At 46.6% G+C, this 20,697-nt stretch overlaps 1 protein-coding gene across 1 annotated transcript; it reads left to right on the top strand.

Annotated features, from left to right (window-relative positions):
• Positions 1–2,541: 2,541 nt before the first annotated feature.
• Positions 2,542–16,311, top strand: SRGN (serglycin). Its single transcript, XM_049790508.1, has 3 exons — positions 2,542–2,625; positions 12,585–12,738; positions 16,020–16,311. The coding sequence occupies exons 1-3, from the start codon at positions 2,547–2,549 to the stop codon at positions 16,273–16,275; spliced, it is 489 nt and encodes a 162-aa protein (XP_049646465.1). The 5' UTR covers positions 2,542–2,546; the 3' UTR covers positions 16,276–16,311.
• The last annotated feature ends 4,386 nt before the right edge of the window (positions 16,312–20,697 follow it).

Below are 20,697 nucleotides of genomic sequence, written 5' to 3'. Positions count from 1 at the left end.
GCTTTCCCCACCCTCGGGAATTCACTCAGGCAGACCAGGACAGGTAAAATCATCCTCAAGACAGTATCTTGTGGCCCTGAAGCCTAGAAGCAGTGGTCACAGCCCCCAAAGTCCACTTAATAGGTACAGAGAGGGAGAGGGTCCGCCCCCACCCGAGTTCTCACACAGTCATGGATCCAGGCAGGAGCACGGAGCATGGAAATGCTCCTTGCAGGGCCCAGGTTTCCCCTCCCAGACAAGAATTTCCAAAGAAGTCTAAACTGTAAAGTCAAACTCATTTTATTTAGAGGCATTTACTTAGAGAAATACAAGGAGAGAAAGAGGGAGAGTACGAACTTCTCCAGAGAAAAAGATTAGATTTGCATCTCAGGATGAGTCTTAGGTCAATAATCAGAAGGGAGAGTTATTCCCCACTCCTTGCACCTTTACAGAGTTGGTTTTTGTTTGTTTGTTTGTCTGTTTGTTATTTTGTTTGGTTTGATTTTGAATCACATATGGCAGCACTCAGGGGTTACTCTTGCCTGGCTCTGTGCTCAGAAATCACTCCTGGCAGGTTCAGGGACCATATGGGATGCCAGGGATCAAACCTGGGTTGGCCACATATAAGACAAATGCTGTACCCACTATGCAATCACTCTTGCCCTGAGAGTTGCTTTTATAAGGAGAGTTTATAAACCAAACTAGCTCCACTTGAGGCTTTTTTATTTTATTGTATTCAGTTTTTGGGTCACACCCGGTGGCACTCAGGGGTTACTCCTGACTCTGCGCTCAGAAATTACCCGTAGCAGGTTCAGTGGACCATATGGGATGCCGGGATTTGAACCAGCATTCTGGATCATCCTGGATCGGCTGCATGCAAGACAAACACCCTACCTTCATGCTATCTCTACAGCCTTGGGTTCTTTCTGGCTTTTTTTTTGGGGGGGGCACACCCATTTGATGCTCAGGGGTTACTCCTGGCTAAGTGCTCAGAAATTGCCCCTGGCTTGGGGGGACCATATGGGACTCGGGGGATCGAACCATGGTCCTTCCTTGGCTAGCGCTTGCAAGGCAGACACCTTACCTCTAGTGCCACCTCACTAGTTCCAGGGTTCTGTTTTTTTGAGGGACAACATAGCACACCTGGCTATGCTCATGGGTGACTCCTGACTGTGCTCAGGGATCACTCCTGATGGGCTGGTAGGTGGGGGCATGTGGGGAACCAGGGACTGAATCCAGGCCAGCTGCATGCAAGGTAAGCAGGCTGCCCTGCTGTCCCACTGTGCTGTCTCCCTGGTCAGAAGCCTTGGATTCTAAATGGTCCTTCCATGTTCTTATCATGAAACTCTTTTTTCTGGGGGGTCCACCCTTCTCTGGTGGTGCCTCAGTTTCTCCATTTCCTTGGTTCTCATACCTTGGAACTATTTCAGAATTGGGCAGTTTCTGGGGCCAGAGCAATAGCATAGTGGTAAGGCATTTGCCTTGCCCTTGGCTGACCCAGGTTCGATTCCTAGCATCCCATATGGTCCCCTGAACCTGCCAGAAGTGATTTCTGAGTGCGGAGCCATGAGGAACCTCTGAGCGCTGCCAAGTGTGACACAAAAACAAAAACAAACAAACAAATAATTGGGCAAATTGGGCAATTTCTTAGTAGTTTTTTTTCCTGAAAAACTTAACACTGTCCACCAACTCCTCCTGCTCTCTGCCTCCAAACACAACCTTAGAGAATGGTCTGTGGATGAAGGGACCCCCACGTCATTTTCCTGTGTTACTTAGTATGGAGTGGGATATTTTCACTACGTAGTTTGGGAAGAGGACAAGAACCTGATCTAATAAGAGAAACTGAGTCCCCAAAAAGCCATCTCTGCATGCCAAGGTCTTCTTGGAGGTTGAAAGTCAGCATTGAGGACCAGAGCAATAGGACAGTGGGAAGGGTGCCATATATGTGACTGATTTGGTTCAATCCTCGGCATCCCATGTGATCCTCTGAGCCCACCAGCAATGCTCCCTGAGCACAGAGACCGGAGAAATCCCTGAGCACTGCCGGGTGTGGCACCCCTTAAAAAAAAATAAAGTCCGCAGTGAAGTTTCACTTCTAGAGCCTGCTTTGGTTCTCTTCGTGAGCTGAGTGGCTTGTGATGGAGGAAAATGTAAATGCTGAAATTCTCCATGTGGCCCTGGGTGGAGGTGGTACCAGCTGGCCCTCTGAACTTACTAGAGAGTATGTTTTGGGGGGAGGCTCTCTAGAACTACCTGAGGAAAGGAAACATTCCTTGATCTTCATGCTGACTCCCAGCTTCCAAGGGAAAAACTTCATCTTCTCTGTGGCCAGAGGCAAACAGCCAAGCTTGAAAAAGGGCGGCCCGAGGGACCCCAGTGGTTTCAGACCGTACAGAAGTTATTTTGCTGTCTTGCCCCCACCCTTTCATCTCTTGGGCTCTGATGGAGATCTTTCTATTTGTTCAGGAAGCGCTGACGTGTGTGCTGGGCAGGGTCTGAGGTTTTGGAACCTTTTCTAAAAGGGACAGAGCAGAGCCCAGTTCCATTTCCTCCCGCTCTGAGGCAGCATGCAGGTGACTCTTCCCCGCCACGGCAGGCTGGGCCTGGCTCTCTTCCTCCTCCTGGTTTGGGGGGCTTCCATTCAAGGTAAGGCTGGAGAGGTACCCTGGTCATCTCTTCTGTAAGCCCCGGGGTCCCCGTTGATGAGTAGGCTCATGGAAAGATATATGGTATACAGACCCTCAGGGGGAAGGGGTTGAGGACAAGGGATTTGGGGTGATGCTGAAAGCAAGTTTGGTTAAGTTTGAGGCTAATGGAAATTACTTTATTTTTTTTCCGCCCACTTCTGGGTTTCACACCGCACCGGGAACTTAATTTATTCTAGAGATAAGGCAGCTTGTAAAGTATTAGAATGATTTAAATGTACAAATTTACTTAGGAATGAAAATATGTTTTTTTTACTTAGTTTTGGCTTGTGTGTTGGGGACCACACTCAGCAGTGCTCAGGGCTTACTCCTGGCTCCGTACACAAGGAGGGAGGACTCCTGGCAGGAATCAGGGGACCATATGCAGTGCTGGGGCTAAACCCAGGTCAGACACGTGCAAGGCAAGCAAGTACCTTAACTTCTATATTATCTCCGGCTCCGATTTATATATATACATATTTTTAGGGGGTGTGTTTTTGGGTCACACCTGATGCCACTCAGGGGTTATTCCTTGCTCTGTGCTCAGAAATAACCCCTGGCAGGTTTGGAGGACCACATGGGATGCTGGTATTCGAACCACCATCTGTCCTGGATGGGCTGCTTGCAAGGCAAATGCCCCATCACTGTGCTATCTCTTCGGCCCCCAGTTTATATTTTTTTTTTTTTTTGTGGTTTTTGGGTCACACCGACAGTGCTCAGGGATTATTCCTGGCTCCATGCTCAGAAATTGCTCCTGGCAGGCACGGGGGACCATATGGGATGCCGGGATTCGAACCGATGACCTTCTGCATGAAAGGCAAACGCCTTACCTCCATGCTATCTCTCCGGCCCCAGTTTATATATTAAAAAAAAAAAAAAAAAAACAGGGGCCTGTGAGGTGGCACTAGAGGTAAGGTGTCTGTCTTGTAAGTGCTAGCCAAGGAAGGACCGAGGTTTGATCCCCCGGCGTCCCATATGGTCCTCCCATGCCAGGGGCAATTTCTGAGCACTTAGCCAGGAGTAACCCCTGAGCATCAAACGGGTGTGGCCCGAAAAACAAAACAAAAAAAGAAAAAAAAAACACAAGAAGGACATAAAGGGGCCGGAGAGATAGCATGGAGGTAAGGTGTTTGCCTTTCATGCAGAAGGTCATCGGTTCGAATCCCGGCGTCCCATATGGTCCCCTGTGCCTGCCAGGAGCAATTTCTGAGCATGGAGCCAGGAGTAACCCCTGAGCACTGCCGGGTGTGACCCAAAAACCACAAAAAAAAAAAAAAAAAAAAAAAGATGTACATATAGAAAACAAGTCAGATGTTGGTGTCTTTTTTTTTTTTTTTTTGTTTTTTTTGGGGGGGCCACACCTGTTTGATGCTCAGGGGTTACTCCTGGCTGTCTGCTCAGAAATAGCTCCTGGCAGGCACGGGGGACCCTATGGGATACCAGGATTCGAACCAACCACCTTTGGTCCTGGATCAACTGCTTGCAAGGCAAATGCCGCTGTGCTCTCTCTCCAGGCCCAGATGTTGGTGTCTTAAAGATACCAACTCTTTGAGGGCTTCTGGCATCTCAGTTCCCCTTTCCCCCCTGGCTACATCAACCCCAAGTTTTACTCTATTACAGTTTATCATCATTATTATAACATTTCAAATGCTATTTGAAAGATCGGTGGGCTTTGATGGGGGTCTTTTTCTTTTTTTGTAAAAATTCCTAGTGAAAATGTCTTTATGGCTGGACCTAGTTTATGTAACCCCTCTGACTTTAGAGAGGCCAAAATTATTCCGAAAGACAACACATTTGGAAACTTCTATCTAGGTTTCTTTATCATTCAAGTTGCTTATTTAAACTGGTCAAAGGAAGAGGAAAAGGAAAGGGAAAAAAGTTCCTTTTATAAGAAAAGTTCCAATTGCTTTTGGCAAATAAGGGACCTTGTGTAAGTGAGGCAGAAAGCTTGTGTGACCTGGCTTGATTACGCAGACAAGAGAATGGACAGTAGCATAGAAAGACGCCCCAAAGTGTAAAGAAATATCGAGTCACAGTGACAAGCTAAGTCTGCGGGTCGTCTCCTCAAAGTGACTGGTTCCTATTTTCACTGGTGAAATAAAGTCTCATCAGTGATCTCAGAGAGACTCATGAGGAATTGAAAGTTTATGAGATCATTTTCTTCTTATTAAGTTAATCATCAAGGAAAAAAGGCAACTAATGTCAAAACACTTCTTTGGGTCTAAAATATTGTTGATTGAAGGGGACAGGCTTGATTTGGATTTTTAGGGGAGATTTTTTGTTTGGTTTTGGTTTTGGTTTTTGGGTCACACCTAGTGGTCCTTAGGGCTTTCTCCTGGCTTTGTACTCAGGGATTACTCCTGGCTGGCTTGGTAGAGAATAGGGGAGTTCCAGGGACTCCACAAAACCTAGGTAGGCTGCATTCAAGGCGAGTGCCCTCCCCACCTGCTGTACTATCACTCTGGACCCATTTTTAGGGAGCATCTTATGGCAGAATAAGGCATGAGGGAATGATGTGAATGACTAAGTGGTGTCATGCCCTAGTGGGCTTAGCAGAGAGAGGGGCCGGGAGAGGGAGTGCAATGGGGACATTGGGGATAGTGCTTGCCTTGCACACGGCCAACTCAGGCTCCATCCTCAGCACCCCAGGTTCCCTGAGTCCACCAGGAGAGATCCCTGCACTTTGGGGTGTGGCCCCAAAAACAAAAGAAAAAATGGGGAGGGAGAGTAAAGCAGAGAGAGAACAGAGGAGGGAGGACAAGAATAAGGGAGAGAGGGAGGAAAATGAATGCACTAAAAATCGAGGGTATTTCCAAAGGCAAATCCCCACAGGGCTTGGAGAAGGTGTTGACACCCTACCTGAAGGAGAGGGAAATCTCCCAGGCAGCCCCTGGGAGCTGCACCCAGACCCACAGCCAGTCCCACACCCCAGGAGACATCCCAAGAGTCTTTCCCACCCTTCACACCCTGGCCTACCTGGGCTTCCGGCTGGCTTTTACTGAACATGCCCAGTGCACCTGAGTTGTTTGCATAGTTGTCTTAGTTTGCTAACCAAGGGGGCTCAGGGAGTGCACATGTTGTATGCTAGAACCCCAAAGTGGATATCATTCCGAGGCGTCTCCTTGGTTGGTAACCACCTCTTCCCTCTGGGGTCCCTCTTCGTTGAAGGACACAGACCATATTAGAGGAAAGCTCATCCATATGCTTGCTTGTTTATTTGTTTTGAGGGGTCACAACAGGAAGCATTCAGGGCTTACTCCTGCCTCTTTACCCAGGGATCATTCCTGTCTGATGAGGCTCAGGGTACCAGAAATTGAATCCAAGTTGGCTGTTCAAGACCAGCCCAATCCACTGTACTGTCTTTTCTTTTCTTTTTTTTCTTCTTTCTTTCCTTTTTTTTGTGGGGGGCGGGGCACACCTGATGGCGCTCAGGGTTTACTCCTGGCTCTGCTCCCAGAAATCACTCCTGGCAGGTTTGGGGGACCATATAGGATGTTGGGGATTGAACCCAGATGGGCTACATGCAAGGCAAAAACACTACCTATTATGCTATCACTGTCTTTTTAGTCCAGGGCAAAAGCAGAAAGACCTCATTTTACCATAATGACCTCTTTTGTTTGTTTGTTTTTTGGGGGCCAGACCTGGCAGTGCTCAGGACTTACTTTTGGCTCTGGGCTCAAGAACCACATCTAACAGGGCTCAGTGGGATTCTTTGGTGGGCAAAGATCAAAACCAGGTAAGCCACATGTAAAGCAAGTGCCCTACCCACTGTCCTATGGCTTCGACCTCCTTAATGGCCCTTTGCAGGTCACTTCTGCACGTAGTCCTGGCCCATGCAGGGACTGAAGTAATACAGGCACAGGGCTTCAACTTGAAGTTACTTTCATTTTTTTTTTTTTTTTTGGTTTTGTTTTGAGGTCACACCCAGCGGTGCTCAAGGGTTACTTCTGACTCTATGTTCAGAAATTGCTCCTGGCAGGCCATATGGGATGCCAAGGATCGAACTCAGGTCGGTCCAGGGTCAGCAGCATGCAAGGCAAAAACCCTATTCCTATGCTATCTCTCCAGCCCCTGAAGTTACTTTCAAACTTCAGTCATTTCTACTGAGTTCAGAGAGATGAAACGTGGGCCTTGGGCACCGGGAGGCCTGGAGAGCACAGATCCAGGCAACCCAGCGCCAGAGGCATCAGTGATTTGGCCCGAGAGTCCGGATCCAGACCTAGCACAGGAACGATCTGCTGCCTCTGGCTACAAAGATGCCAGAAAGGGAGAAGATGGACAAACGCCTCCTCGGGTGTGGAGAAGGGGCCCAGGGGCCCAGGCGAGACCTTGTGTCCACTCCACGCTGTCTTCGGTCCCTGTCGTCTCTGGGGCCACTCACAGGGGCCGCTGTGTATTTGAATGTGGCTTTCCATCCATGTTCTGGGAGGAGAAATGCAACTCTGCAGAGGAGGAGGCTAGATCCCCAGAGTTCATCTTTGTTTGCTCTGACCTCAAGCTCTCACCAAAAAGTGAGTGAGATTTGCCTGAGGTCCACCACAGCATGGCGGACTAGCAGGTGAAGTCGAGATCAAGTCAGCTCTCCACAGCGACTCAGCACTTTTCCAGCAGGATTGCTCAACTTCCTTATTTTATCTTTTGGGGGTTTTGTTTGTTTGTTTGTTTGTTTTTGTACTTGGGCCACAACTGGGGGCTCCCAGGAGTTATTCTTGGCTCTGTGCTCAGGAATCATTCCTGGCAGGCTTGGTGGACCATATGGTATGCCGGGGATTGAACCTGGATCCATCCCAGGTTGGTAACCACTATGCTACCACTCTGGCTCAGGGTTGTTTTTGGGCGGAAGTGTGGGGTGGGCACATCCACTACTGCTCAAGGGTTACTCCTGGCTCTGTACTTAGGAATAACTTCTAGCGGTGCTGGGGATCAAACCCAGGGTTGGACCCATCAAGTCAAGCACCTTAAGTACCCATTGTACTATCAAGTACTATCGCTCCAGTCCTTTCTTTTGAAGTTAGATAATCATGACATTTCTTCTACACAAATAGTCAAGAGACTCCTGCCAGACTTGGGCTGGTACAACTGAACTTTTTTTTTTTACCTTCTGCCAACTCCCTGGATGAAATATCTCAGGAATTTTGTGTCTGAAATCAGGTGTGTGCTCGCTCTCTGTCTCTCTCTCTGTCTTTGTCGGTCTCTGCCTTTGCCTCTGTCTCTGCCTCTCTCTCTCTTCTCTCTCCTCTCCCTCTCTCCTCTCTCTCTCCTCTTTTTCTCCTCTCTCTCCTCTCCCTCTCTCCTCTCTCTCCTCTCTCTCTCCTCTCTCTCTCTATCCCCTCTCTCTCCTCTCGCTTTCTTCTCTCTCCTCTCTCTCTCCTCTCTCTGTCTCCTCTCTCACCTCTCTCTCCTCTCTCTCTCCTCTGTATCCTCTCTCTCTGTCTCCTCTCTCTCTCTCTCTCTCTCTCTCTCTCTCTCTCTCTCTCTCTCTCTCTCTCTCTCTCTCCACTCCCCCCTCATTCCCAGAGGTTCTTACAGCTTACTCCTGGCTCTCTTCAGGGCTTACTCCTGGTGGGCTCTTGTATGGAGGATCAAATATGAGACTTGGAACCCAGGTCAGCTGCATGCAAAGCATGCAAGGCTCTACCTGCTGTGCTATTTCTCTTGCCCATGCAATCTGTTTTTTGTTTTGGTTTTGGGTGATACCTGGCAGAACTCAGGGGTTACTTCTGGCTCTACACTCAGAAATTAATTACTCCTGACTGGCCCGAGGGATCATATAGGATGCCAGGGATCAAACCCAGGTCAGCCACTTGCAAGGTAAATGCCCTCCCACTGTGCTATCGCTCAAGCCCTATGCATTTATTTTAAAGCAAATTTGACACCAGTCCCAAACTAGATAAACTTTTAGAGTAGAAACGACTTCTCTTCTTGATTCTTTTTACCTTTGTTTTCGTTTGGGGTCACACCTAGTGGCACTCAGAGGTTCCTCCTGGCTCTGCCCTCAGAAATCGCTCCTGGCAGGCTCGGGAGGACCCTATGGGATGCCGGGATTTGAACCACCAACCTTTGCATGCAAGGCAAACGTCTTGCCTCCATGCTATCTCTCTGGCCTCAACAACTTTTATATTTAGGTTAAAAATTTTTTTATTAACTTGAGGCACCGTTAGGTCGGCTCCATGGCTTAGCTGGTTAAAGCGCCTGTCTAGTAACTTGAGGCACCATGATTCGTAATACTGTTCATGACCAGGCTTCATGCATACAGTGTCCCAATCTCCAGCCCCCATGGGAGTGTCACCGCTCACTTCCCCCATCATAGTCTCAAGGTTTTACTTCCCACAATTTTTTTAAAAATGATTTGCGAAGGTTCTGTTTATTTTATCAGTAAAAACATGTGGTTTGTCAGCTGAAAGCTTTCTCCGAAAGCATGGGTTTGTTTTTTTTTTAACTTCCTATCTCTGCAAACATCTCCTCAGCCTGCTTAGTTAGCTATTCAGTGCGTCACAACCCAGGCCTGCTCTCTCCAAAGCAGCAGCCAGGGACCTCTGTCATTGCAGGTCCCTTGAAAAATGTGAAATGCAGCAAGTCCAAACTGTCACGAGTTATCTGTGTGAAGTACCCACCAGATTTGAAGTCTCAGTAGGGAAAAAAGAGGTCAACTTTCTACCAACGCATTTGATGTTGATCACATATTGAGTAAAATTTAAGCGTTACTGGTTTTCATTATGATGCATAGGATGAATTTCCCTCATCTTTCCTGCTTGAAATTATGCCTGCCCAAGGTCAGAGCAATAGCACAGCTGGTTATGTGTTTACCTTTCAGTACCTTGCATCCCTTAAGGGCTCCCGAGCACTTCCTGAGTGCAGAGCCAGGAGAAACCCCTGAACATCGCTGGATGTCACCCTCAAAACCAAAATAAAATTTAAAAATAAATAAATCACACTGCACTCACCACTCTTTGTGGTAAGCTCTATCTCGGGGGTCACTCTTGCCAGCCCTCATCTCGATCGTCTCTGGGTGTTATTACAATAATGTCTTTTATTTTTCTTACATACCACAGATGAGTGAGACTATTTTGTGTCTGTCTCTGTGCAGTTAGAGAAACAACTACACTAACAACTAACATGACAGTGGTAGTGAGTGAGAGAAATAGGATGCCTATCTCGAAGACAGGCAAAGGGGTGGGAAAGGAGGGAGATGGGGCATTGGTGGTGGGAAGGTTGCACTGGTGAAAGGGAGCTGTTCTTTTTAATAACTAAAACCCAACTACAAACATGTTTGTAATCATGGTGCTTAAATAAAGATATTATAAACATAAACAAAATAGTTAATTAAAAACAATCAATTAATAGTTAATAAAATAAAAATAAAATAAATGCCATAGCAATGGACACCCCAAAGGCACACACAGGGTGGGAAGACATCGCCCCCTGCTGGACAAGAGTTTTATGGGACGCTCAGAAAGTTTCCAGAGAAGCAATTGGGTTCAGAACTTTTGCTGCTTCCGTAGATAATTAGAAAAGGAGGGAGGAGAGAATTAGAAAAGGAGGGAGGAGAGAGCTAAACTGTAAACTGCAGTCACTTTCGGTGTCTCCCACACACACCCACTCTTCCCCCTGATATGACTCAGGTGGCCAAGAGCAACTGAGGCCTGCTCTAGATTTTGCCTTTAGAGAAGGGCCAGAGTGACAGCACAGCAGGGGGGGTCGCTTGCCTTGCAGATGGTCAACCTGCCTTCGCTCCACAGTCCCCTGGGTGGTCCCCAAGCTTCGCCAGGACTGATCCCTGAGAGGCAGGAATAAATTTGAGTACTACTAGTGTTTTGGGGGGAGTAGTCCCCCAAAACAAACAAACAAACCAAAAAAAGTACTTCCAAGAAAGCATTGCATTACTTTTCTTTTCCTATTAATGGCGGGGGGGGGGGGGATGAGAGCAAATACGTTTGGAAACTTCTGTGGTTGTGTCACCTATTTTTGTCTTGTTCAGACAGGAAATTTGGGGCAGGAAGATAGTACAGCGGGTAGGCTGCGTGCCTTGCTACAAGCCTACAAGGGTTAGATTCTCAGCACCCCAAAAGATCCCACGAGGCTTTCAGAAATGATCCCTGAGTTCAGCCTCAGAAGAAATTCCTGAGCAGTGCCTGAGCAGTAGCACAGCGGGGAGGACTTTTGTCTTACACCCTGCTGATTGGGTTCAATTATCAGCATCCCAAATTGAGCCCACCAGGAGTGACTTCTGAGTGCAGAGCCAAGAGTAACCCCTGAGCACTGCTGGATCTGGTAGTGGTGGTGGCGAGTCCTGAGCACCGTTGGCTGTGGCCCAAAATATAGCAAACCAAAAGTACATAATCAGGAAGAGAACTAAATGGTAGAATGAGTCATCATTTTGCTCTTGCTCTCCTTACAATCTATGGCACAGAGAGAGAGAGAGAGAGAGAGAGAGAGAGAGAGAGAGAGAGAGAGAGAGAGAGAGAGAGAGAGAGATCATCACTGTCTGCTTCCTCCGACTATTTTTAAAACAAACCTTTAATCACTAGGTCTGCTATGCCCTAATTTATGGATGAGGAATTGAAGTACAGAGTGGTTGAATAAGTTGACCAAAGCAGCACAGCTAAGAAGGGGCAGTCTGATGTCTTCTTGCTATGGTGCCCTTACCACCTATAGTTATGGCATTGGGATGATTTTCCACTTCCCCAGAAGGCTCCGAGCTATATTCAGGAAGCATGGAAGGAAAATTGTGCTGGTACTGTCGTCCCAGAGCAAAGAAAGAGCGAAAGTGTGAAAGAGCAAGGAATTAAGGAAGCAAATCATAGAACGTTTACTTTCTACATTAGAGGTTTTTGTTTGTTTGTTTGTTTACATTAAAGGGATATTGCTTATTTTAACAATGAATTTATTGGTGATTTAAAATTGTTATTTATCAGATTTAAATTTGTTATTTAACAAATAAGAAAAAATCACCAAAGATATGATCAATAAACATGATTAATTTGATTATGTAGTTGCATTAACAACTGTTATCTTCCTCTTTTTTTCACTCTTTCAAGAAATTCGTGTTTTAGGGCCAGGGTGAGACTTTATGGTAAGGTGAATGCCTAAGACTAGGACTCGATCCCCAGCACTGCAAAGAGAAAAAGCAAAAACAAAATAAAATAAAGTAAAAAATGCAATGCCTTTACCTTCCCTCTGGCTAGATAGAGTTGCAGTGACCCAGAGAGAAAGGCAACGTTGTGATAGGGCTGGCAGTCCCAACGTGAACTTCTGTGTCGGGAGTCCCACTCCTGGCTGGCCTGCTGACTCCCTGTTTTTTTCTGATATTTCTGGGAATATCAGAATATCAGAATATATTGGGGGGGGGTGTAATCCCCCACAACACGTGGCTGCAGTACCGGGACACCGCTTGAAGCGCTGGCGCCCAGGGGTTCAAAGAGCTGCGTTGGGGGCTGGAACTTGCGGACTCAGGGGTGGGAACAGGCCTACCCTTGGGCTCCTTTCCGGGCAGGTGATTCAGCCACTGGGCTGTCTGTCTCCTGCTCCCCCTCAAGCATTCTTTTCAGGGCTGGTGCCTAGGGGGTGCCCCAGGCTATTAGTGTGTTTGGTACCTGTCATCATTCACGCCTAGTTAAAGAAAATACCTGAATATTTGAGATATCTTAATACTTAGTATTTGAGATTTAATGATATTAATATTACTTAATTAATAATGCTTAATATTTGATATTTAGTAATATGAACAACACTCAATAAAACTTAATATTTGATAGTCAATGACTTCAATATTAATAGTACTTAATTTTTGGTATTTAATATTACTATTACTTAATATTTAATAACATTCAGATATCTTGATGTTTGAACTATCTTAATAGGAGCAATTAGGAGCCTTGAAAGAGGTACTCACCCACCCACCCCCCGCTTCTTCTTTGGCAGGTTCTCCCCTTCGGAAAGCCAGGCTCCAATGGGTCCGCTGCAACCCCGACAGCAATTCTGCAAACTGCATCGATGAAAAGGGACCCACGTTTGAGCTGCCACCAGACGAATTCAACCGGATCTTTCCCCAGAGTCCTGGCACATCCTCGTCGTCGTAAGTTGACCGGCTGTGATGTCCCCAGCCTTGGTTGGAAGCTTGGCGTGGAGATGGGAAGAGTCTTTAGAATGTTTTACTTAGGGCTCCTATTTTGGAGGCTTGCCTATTTTAGTTTTGGGGTCATACCCAGCGGAGCTCAGGGTTACTCCTGGCTGACAGGCCCAAGGGACCATATGAGATGCCAGGGATAGAACCCGGGGTCAGCCACTTGAAAGACAAATGCATTCCCCAGTGTGCTATCGCTCCAGTCCTGGTTTGGCATTTAGTCCACGGCCTATGGTGAAAACTCTCTCTTTCTTCTCTTGTCATCTGAGATAGGTAAAGATGGGGAATTTACCTACATTTCTGCTGAGTCTCTTTGGTGGGGATAAAGACTAGATTGAGTACTTTCCACAAACATCTATTGAAGCTTGGTTAAGTTAGATACTAAAAATTAGTGTTTTATTTTGGCACATCAAACAATTTATGTTTCTAGTCAGCAGGACTCTATCCACTGAATGCATACGCACATTGTGGTAGGAGAATGCGGTGGAATGTTACTTGGTCAACAAAAAGGGCTGAAGTCCTAATGCCTGCTTCTAAGTGCATGAATTCTTTGCTCCATAAGATGGCACCATTGCCATCCTCACAGGCTACACTGCAGGATGAATACTCTGATTTCAAGCCAGTGGTGTGAAGCCTGACTGCATTTCTCATTAAGGCATTGACTTCAGTGTTAATTCATTGAAATCCAAAGTGTCAGACAGAGGAAGGATCAAAACAATTATTTCACAATTTCTTTCCTCAAATCTCACCCATCTTTTCTCTACATGCCTCTTTTATTTGTTTTATTGGGGGGGGTCACATTTGGAGATGCTCAGGGCTGTTAGAATGTCTTCCCAGGGCCTGGAGAGATAGCACAGCGGTGTTTGCCTTGCAAGCAGCCGATCCAGGACCAAAGGTGGTTAGTTCGAATCCTGGTGTCCCATAGGGTCCCCCGTGCCTGCCAGGAGCTATTTCTGAGCAGACAGCCAGGAGTAACCCCTGAGCACTGCCGGGTGTGGCCCAAGCAAAACCAAAAAAAAAAAGAATGTCTTTCCAGATCACTTTCTTCTGGGTGGCCTCTCTTTTCCCCTAGCACAAGTATAAATAATTCCCTGGAGTTATCTAAAAATTTATTTAGAGATATTTCCTGATGGATGGGGGCAGCTCTAAGACCCCTCCCTGTACTGGGAACCTTATCCCCACAACCTCTTTGTTCCTGAGTGACCTCTTTCTTCTCCAGGGTCCTGCAGAGGAATGTAAAACCCGTCTCAATCGCATCCCCTGTGGGCCCGCCTATGTCCTCAGTGTCTCACGCCTGCCTCTGCTTGCTGTACCCTGGTCCTGCTGTACCTCAGCCTGCTCAGGCTTCTGTCCCTGCCCACCTCTGTTAGGGAAGCCACTCTGCCCCTGCTAGGCTGCCGTGCTCGCAGGAGGCCCAGTTCCTGCTCTCAGAAGCCTGCCATAGCCACTTGGCTGAGGAAGCAAAGGCTTTTAGCTTAGTTGGTTTTGGAATCCTTTCTCCCGCTTGGTGTGGATGGAACTAAGGTCTGCTGTGTGTGAAGCTTGGGCCTTTCTGCCCGGTCACAGCCTCAGGCCCTGAATTGCTTTTAAACAAGCTGATTGCCCCCTCCCTTTGAAATATTCCCACCCCCCACCCCCCGGCCGACCTATTTTTATTATTTCCCTGACTTCCTCTCTCCTCTGCTCAATATATTCTGTCAATAATGTTCTGGATCTTTTATTGCTGCATCTTTTCTTCAGAAGACCTCCTCTTTTCCCTGGCTTGGAATACTGTGTGTGTGGTGTGTGGTGTGTGGTGTGTGTGTGTGTGTGTGTGTGGTGTGTGGTGTGTGTGTGTGGTGTGTGTGTGTGTGTGTGTGTGTATGTATGTGTGTGTAATTATCAAACCCATGTTTCTTTTTTCCACAGTTGAAACCAGCTACTTGGTCTCACCTTCTGTTATATTATACTTTTCTATTTCTCTGCATCACATTTTTTTTTTTTTTTGGCCACCAGCAGCACTCAGGGGCCATCAGCAGCACCAGGGATAAAGCCTGGGTCCATGCTGGGTCAGTAGCGTGCAAAGCGAACACCCTACCTCTGTGCTATCGCTCCGGCCCCTCTGCATCGTATTTTGTACCTTCTCACCCCTTTCTGGTTTATTTCTTCGTTTTTCATTGGACTTCCAACTATGGGTTAAACTTTTGGTTCAGGGGCCTCATCTGTCTGTCTCCTTTCATCCCTGGGACACTCAGAGAACAGGGATTGGTGTTTACCAAGTATTTGCTGAATATATGCAGGAGTGACAGCCCTGATCTATGAGTGGTCTGTGGCCATCGTTTCCCAAAACAGCTTAGAGTGAGGCCCCACTTAAGCCTCTGACCTTTGGCTAGAGGCTGCACTGAGTGCAATGTCCATAGCTCGGTTCTCTTTGCAACCAAATGGACTCCATTGCTCCATTACTCAGCCCCGACCTAGCTGCCCTCTCCACCGGTTCAGGGCGATTTTTAGAGGTGACTTTGGGAGGAAATGGAATGTTTATAGGCTAGCAAATATAATGTTTCACTTGTTATAAAAAAAAATCCTTAAGAGGGGCCGGAGTGATAACACAATGGTAGGGCATTTGCCTTGCATATGGCCAACCCAGGACGGACTCCGGTTCAAGTCCTGGCATCCCATAGGGTCTTCCGAGCCTGCCAGGAGCAATTTCTGAGCGCAGAGCCAGGAGGAACCCCTGAGCGCCACTGGGTGTGACCCAATCTCTCCCCAAAATCCCTAAGAGTGAGTTTTGTGAACATTTAAAATTATTAATTGGAAAGAGAGGAAAATGGGGCTTTTAGTGTCACCAACAAATGATTCTTACAGTACACCCCAAGTGAAGGGTTCCCATGGTGGAGAAGAAAAGTGGTTGAGGCTCTGGCCTCGGATATGGCCAACTTTGGTTTGAGCCAGACACCTCATATGGTCTCCCAAGCACCCAGAAGTAATCCCTGAGCACAGAGCCAGGAGTAAACCCTGGAGAAGGGCGGGGGGAATGAGCACTCTCTTGGGGGTCCACAAGGCGTAAGTGTGAACTTAATCATGTACAAGACAATTCCAGGAAGGGCAGAAGAACTCCACATTCTGGCCATCTTTGCACAACTGGGGAAACTTTTCATTTGAGCAACTGGGTGTCTGGCATCGATTTTGTAACTGAGCATCACCACGTTCAATGTGCTTCCCCTGGTGACTCCCATTTCTCTGTCCTACTTTAGAAGGCTGAGACTCCAGAACCTCAACGACATCTTTCCCATATCCGAGGACTATTCTGGCTCCGGCTCGGGCTCCGGCTCGGGCTCGGGGTCCGACTACGGTGCCTTCGACAATGTTCTCCAGAACGACATCGAGGACGAATTCCGCCTGGTAGATGACACAGCGGCTTTCGATTCCAACTTCAGGTTGAAGCGAAACTCGCCCTCTGGGGAAGTGGATTTGGAGCTAGATGCACAAGAGGAGGATTTTGTGATCTAAAGTCAAAAAAGTCCAAGCAAAGCAAAGAGGACTCCTCCCACATGACAGCAGGCAATTCACTGAGCCTAGTTTGAAAACCATGGCTAATGCTCAATTTGGGCGAAAATGTTGGGTAGAATTTAAGAACATCTGAAAAAGAAGCTTAAGTCATAGCACCTTTTCTTTTCTTGCCACCTCCCTTCTTGTGAATTCCTAAGAGCTTTCTCTCCCCAACCTACTGTTCCAACACATATTTGTACTTCTTTTGTATCAAGTTCAATAAAAAAAAAAGTATATATATATATATATATATAAATGGGGGCCCGAAGCAATAGTACAGTGGGTGTGGTGTTTGCCAAAATCATGCTGTTTGTAAAACTTCTTGTTGAGAAAAAAAGTGGTTTGATAACTCAATCATGAAGAACAGATGCAGATTGCAAATATCAGGCTGGCCCCGTCTCTTGGGTAAAAATCAAGATGAAGCATACGGTATACAGTGACATTTACAGAGCAGGTATTTGCCATGTTTTAGCAAAGTACATTCTGCTATCACCCTGGATGTGTTTGTAGCATGAAGGGACATCCTTCATCAGGAGTAAGATTGTCTCCATGAGGAACTGAACCAAACTGAAGCCAGTTACAGTTTCAAATCCTCCTTCGGTTTCACCTTTTTCTCCATATATTTTCAAATATTACTCTATTAAAGCAGAAACATAACCGCAGGGTTAAATTGTGTGGGGTCTCTTATTTTACTTTCTTATTTTGTTGTTGTTTTGTTTTGGGGACACACCCACCCAGTAATGTTCAGGGATTACTCTTCACTCTGCACTCAGGCATTACTCCTGACAAACTTGGGGGAACCATATGGGATTGAACCCATAAGGATTGAACCTGGGCTGGCTGCATAAAAGTCAAGTGCTCTCTCTACCCACTGTACTCTCTTTCTGGTCCCTTGATCTCTTAGTTTAAAACTCAGAAAATAATGATTTTTGTCTAAATATTTGTAAAGCTTTTATCAAGAAAATATCTTTAAATTATTTAACAGTAATTAAATAATTTACTGTTATTCAATAGTAAATAATAATAATAATAATAATTTTATTTTGGGTTACACCTGGCAGTGTTCAGGACTTATTCCTGACTCTGAGCTCAGGGATCACTCTGGTAAGGCTTGGAAGACCAGATGGAGTGCTGGGTATTAACCTGGGCCAGTTGCTTGCAAATACTATTGCTTCAATCCCAGTAAGATCACTTTTATACCAAAAATTAAGTAATATTAATTAGAAGATAAATAAAACAAAAGGCTGGAGTGATAGTATAGTGAGCAGGACAGTTTACTTGCAGGAGGGTAACTGTTTTTTGATCCCTGATATTCCATATGATGTTCTGAGCACCCCTGGGGGGCTGTCCCACAAACAAAAACCAAAGTGAATTCCAGATAATTTGAAACTTGATCCATAAATATTATATCATGAATCTCAGAAATACAATTTGTAGCAGCAAGAACAGCATCTTCTCCAAGAAAAAAATCTCTCTCTCTCCCTGTCTTTCAAACACACACACACACACACACACACACACACACACACACACACACACACACCCCAAATCCCAGGACTAGAGTGAAAGTCCAGTGAGCAGGGCGTTTGCCTTGTACACAACTGACCTTAATTCAATCTCTGGCCACACATGTGGTCCCTTGAGCCCTGCCGGGAGTGATATCTGAGCACAGTTGGCTGTGGTGGTTAAAAAACTAAAATATTAAAAATAAAAATGAAAAATACAGAACCAAAATAAAACCCCAAACAATCCCAGAAAGAGGAATAGACCATTTCTCTGGTGGGATGTTCAATGCTGTTTCTTATACTTCCAATAAAGACACAATTCAGTGGGATGGAGCCGGGGGACAATTTTAGGTGGGGTCCAGATAGTTAGAGGAACACTGTCAAAGCTCTTCTTGAAGCAAGTCCCATGGAAACCCATCAACACACCTTCATCTTGTAAGGTCCATCTCCTCTCTTCAGAACGAGAACTCTCCCCAATTCATCTTTGCTAGACATGGAGACTGACTGAGCTGGTCTGAGGCCACTCTTCTCCCAAGCCACATCCAGCGGCTGATGGGCATGGAAATAATGTACTGAACAATGCAGAGTCATCACAGATCAAGAGCAACAGATGGGGCCCAGAGAGATAGCACAGTGGTGTTTGCCTTCCAGGACCAAAGGTGGTTGGTTCGAATCCCGGTGTCCCATATGGTCCCCCATACCTGCCAGGAGCTATTTCTGAGCAGACAGCCAGGAGTAACCCCTGAGCACCGCTGGGTGTGGCCCAAAAACCAAAAAAAAAAAAAAAAAAAAAAAAAAGAGCACCAGATGGGTCTGCTGAGGTTTTGTTGGATTGTTTTGGTGAGGCCCATCCAGCAGTGCTCTGGGCTTACCCCTGGCTGTGCTCAGGAGCACTCTTGCTGGTGCTCAGCGACTCCATATGGGATGCTGTGGATTCAATCTAGGGCAGCCATATGCGAGACAAGAGCCCTGCCTCTGCACTCTCTCTGTCTCTGTCTCTCTGTCTCTGTCTCTCTGTCTCTGTCTCTGTCTCTGTCTCTCTCATTGCCTGGCAGCTCAGTCTGTTGCCTTTTCCCATATCTATCCTCAGAGTCTTCCCTTAAACTTTCTTGGCTCGGAGGACCATACCTGGGATGCTGGGGTTCAAACTTTCATTGCCAAGTGCAATAGACCCTAACTGCTGTAGTATCTCTCCCTCCCAGTTTGTTGAACTTTCTGTACTAGTTTTTCACCCCTAAAATTGCTCGATGAAGAATCTAACCTGACCTGTTGTGGCCCCAGGTGAAGTATTAAGCAGACCCTGAAGTAGGGCTGGTGGTGTTACCACTTGCTGTGAGGCTGCCAATAAGGGCCCATCCTTGGTCCCTTGGTGCAGTGCAGGCACAGGACAGCATTCCATTTGCTGTTGCTGTTGCTGTTGCTGTTGTTGTTGCTTGGTAGACATCCCGGTGATGTTCCTGGCTCTGTGCTCAGAAATTATTCCTGGCATGAAAGACTTGTATGGGTCTCACATGGGTCTCAATACAAACTATTTAAAAAAATATAAAGAAATTACTCCTGGCATCATATGGGATGCCGGGCATCCATCCCAGATTGGGTGTGTGCAAGGCAAGCTCCCTCCTGGCTATACACCAGCCCCAGCATTGGATGGTCAAAGCTCTCACTGGGAATGAACGGGGATGGAAGCCAGGGGAGAGAAGAGTATCAGCCTCCCTGGAGAGACATGGGAAAGTAGGAAACGATGGGCTGGATCAATATTGCCGAGGCAACCATGCTTCAGAAAGAGATTGAACTCAGATCCTGAAGAGCAGCGAATGGCTAATTCCACTGCAAATCTGAAAACCAAGGAACTTTATGGCCTCCTTAACATGGCTGCATGTTAAGGAACTCTTTCCATGTGTGGCCAAACTGGATTTGATTCCTCTTATCACATATGGTCCCCTGTACACCATCACAAGTCATAAAGAAATCGCCCCCGGCAGGCTCGGGGGAACCATATGGGATGCCGGGATTTGAACTTCTGCATGTGAGGCAAACACCTTATCTCCATGCTATCTCTCTGGCCCCAACAAACTCCCTTCTAATACGGAAGAGCTAGCAGTTTAAAAACCAGACCCAGGGCAGGAGCAATAGCACAGCAGTAGGATGTTTGCCTTGCATATGGCCGACGCAGGACAGACCTGGGTTTGATTCCTGGCATCCCTTATGGTCCCCTGAGCCTGCCAGGAGCTATTTGTGAGCACAGAGCCAGGAGTAACCTCTGAGTGCTGCTGGGTGTGACCCAATAAAAAATAATAAAAATAAACAGATCCAGAATACCAAGATCTAACCAGCAGTATTAGGGCTAGTGTAGGTATGTGAGGAAGGGGTTGTTTTTGAGTGGGGTATAGGCCAGTGAAAGAGAATTTGTCTTGCTTTGTTGATGTTCTGGGTTTCATGCTTGGGGACTGAAAAACAAAAACAAAAACAAAAGACCGAGCAGAGTTCAAGAATGCCAAATTATCAGCCTAGCCAAGTCTGTTATGAAAGATCAGGGACCTAGGATTCTGAGTGACACGACTAGAGGGTTGATATTTTCAGATCTCAGATTCCTTCTGTCCCCGGAACCCTCTGAGGAGACAGAAGAGAATCATTCCTTAAGGAGTGTTTTCCCCTGGCAAGTCAAGAGCTAAGAGGCCTCTGACCTTCAGACCATCTGTGGCCTCCCTCAAGGTCTGTCCCTAGATCAATAGCTGAAGTGATCATAAATACCCACAGGGAGGTTCTGGGCCTATGGAGCAGGAAAGGCAATAAATATACACCAAAGTTTACTCTCAAGCTGGAGGATTTAAATGGCTCTGAGACATGAGAAGTAAATGATGGCTGCTTTAGGGTGAAG

This window comes from Suncus etruscus, chromosome 17 (genome assembly GCF_024139225.1).
Source record: "Suncus etruscus isolate mSunEtr1 chromosome 17, mSunEtr1.pri.cur, whole genome shotgun sequence".
Taxonomy (NCBI): Eukaryota; Metazoa; Chordata; class Mammalia; order Eulipotyphla; family Soricidae; genus Suncus; species Suncus etruscus.
The sequence above is the reverse complement of the archived record's forward strand: the minus strand, read 5'-3'. Positions and strand labels throughout refer to the sequence as shown.

Coding starts and splice junctions, on each gene's coding strand:
- SRGN (XM_049790508.1), top strand. CDS start 2,547: ATGCAGGTGACTCTTCCCCGCCACGGCAGGCTGGGCCTGGCTCTCTTC. Junction 2,626..12,584: donor TTGGGGGGCTTCCATTCAAG/GTAAGGCTGGAG, acceptor CTTCTTTGGCAG/GTTCTCCCCTTCGGAAAGCC. Junction 12,739..16,019: donor CCTGGCACATCCTCGTCGTC/GTAAGTTGACCG, acceptor GTCCTACTTTAG/AAGGCTGAGACTCCAGAACC.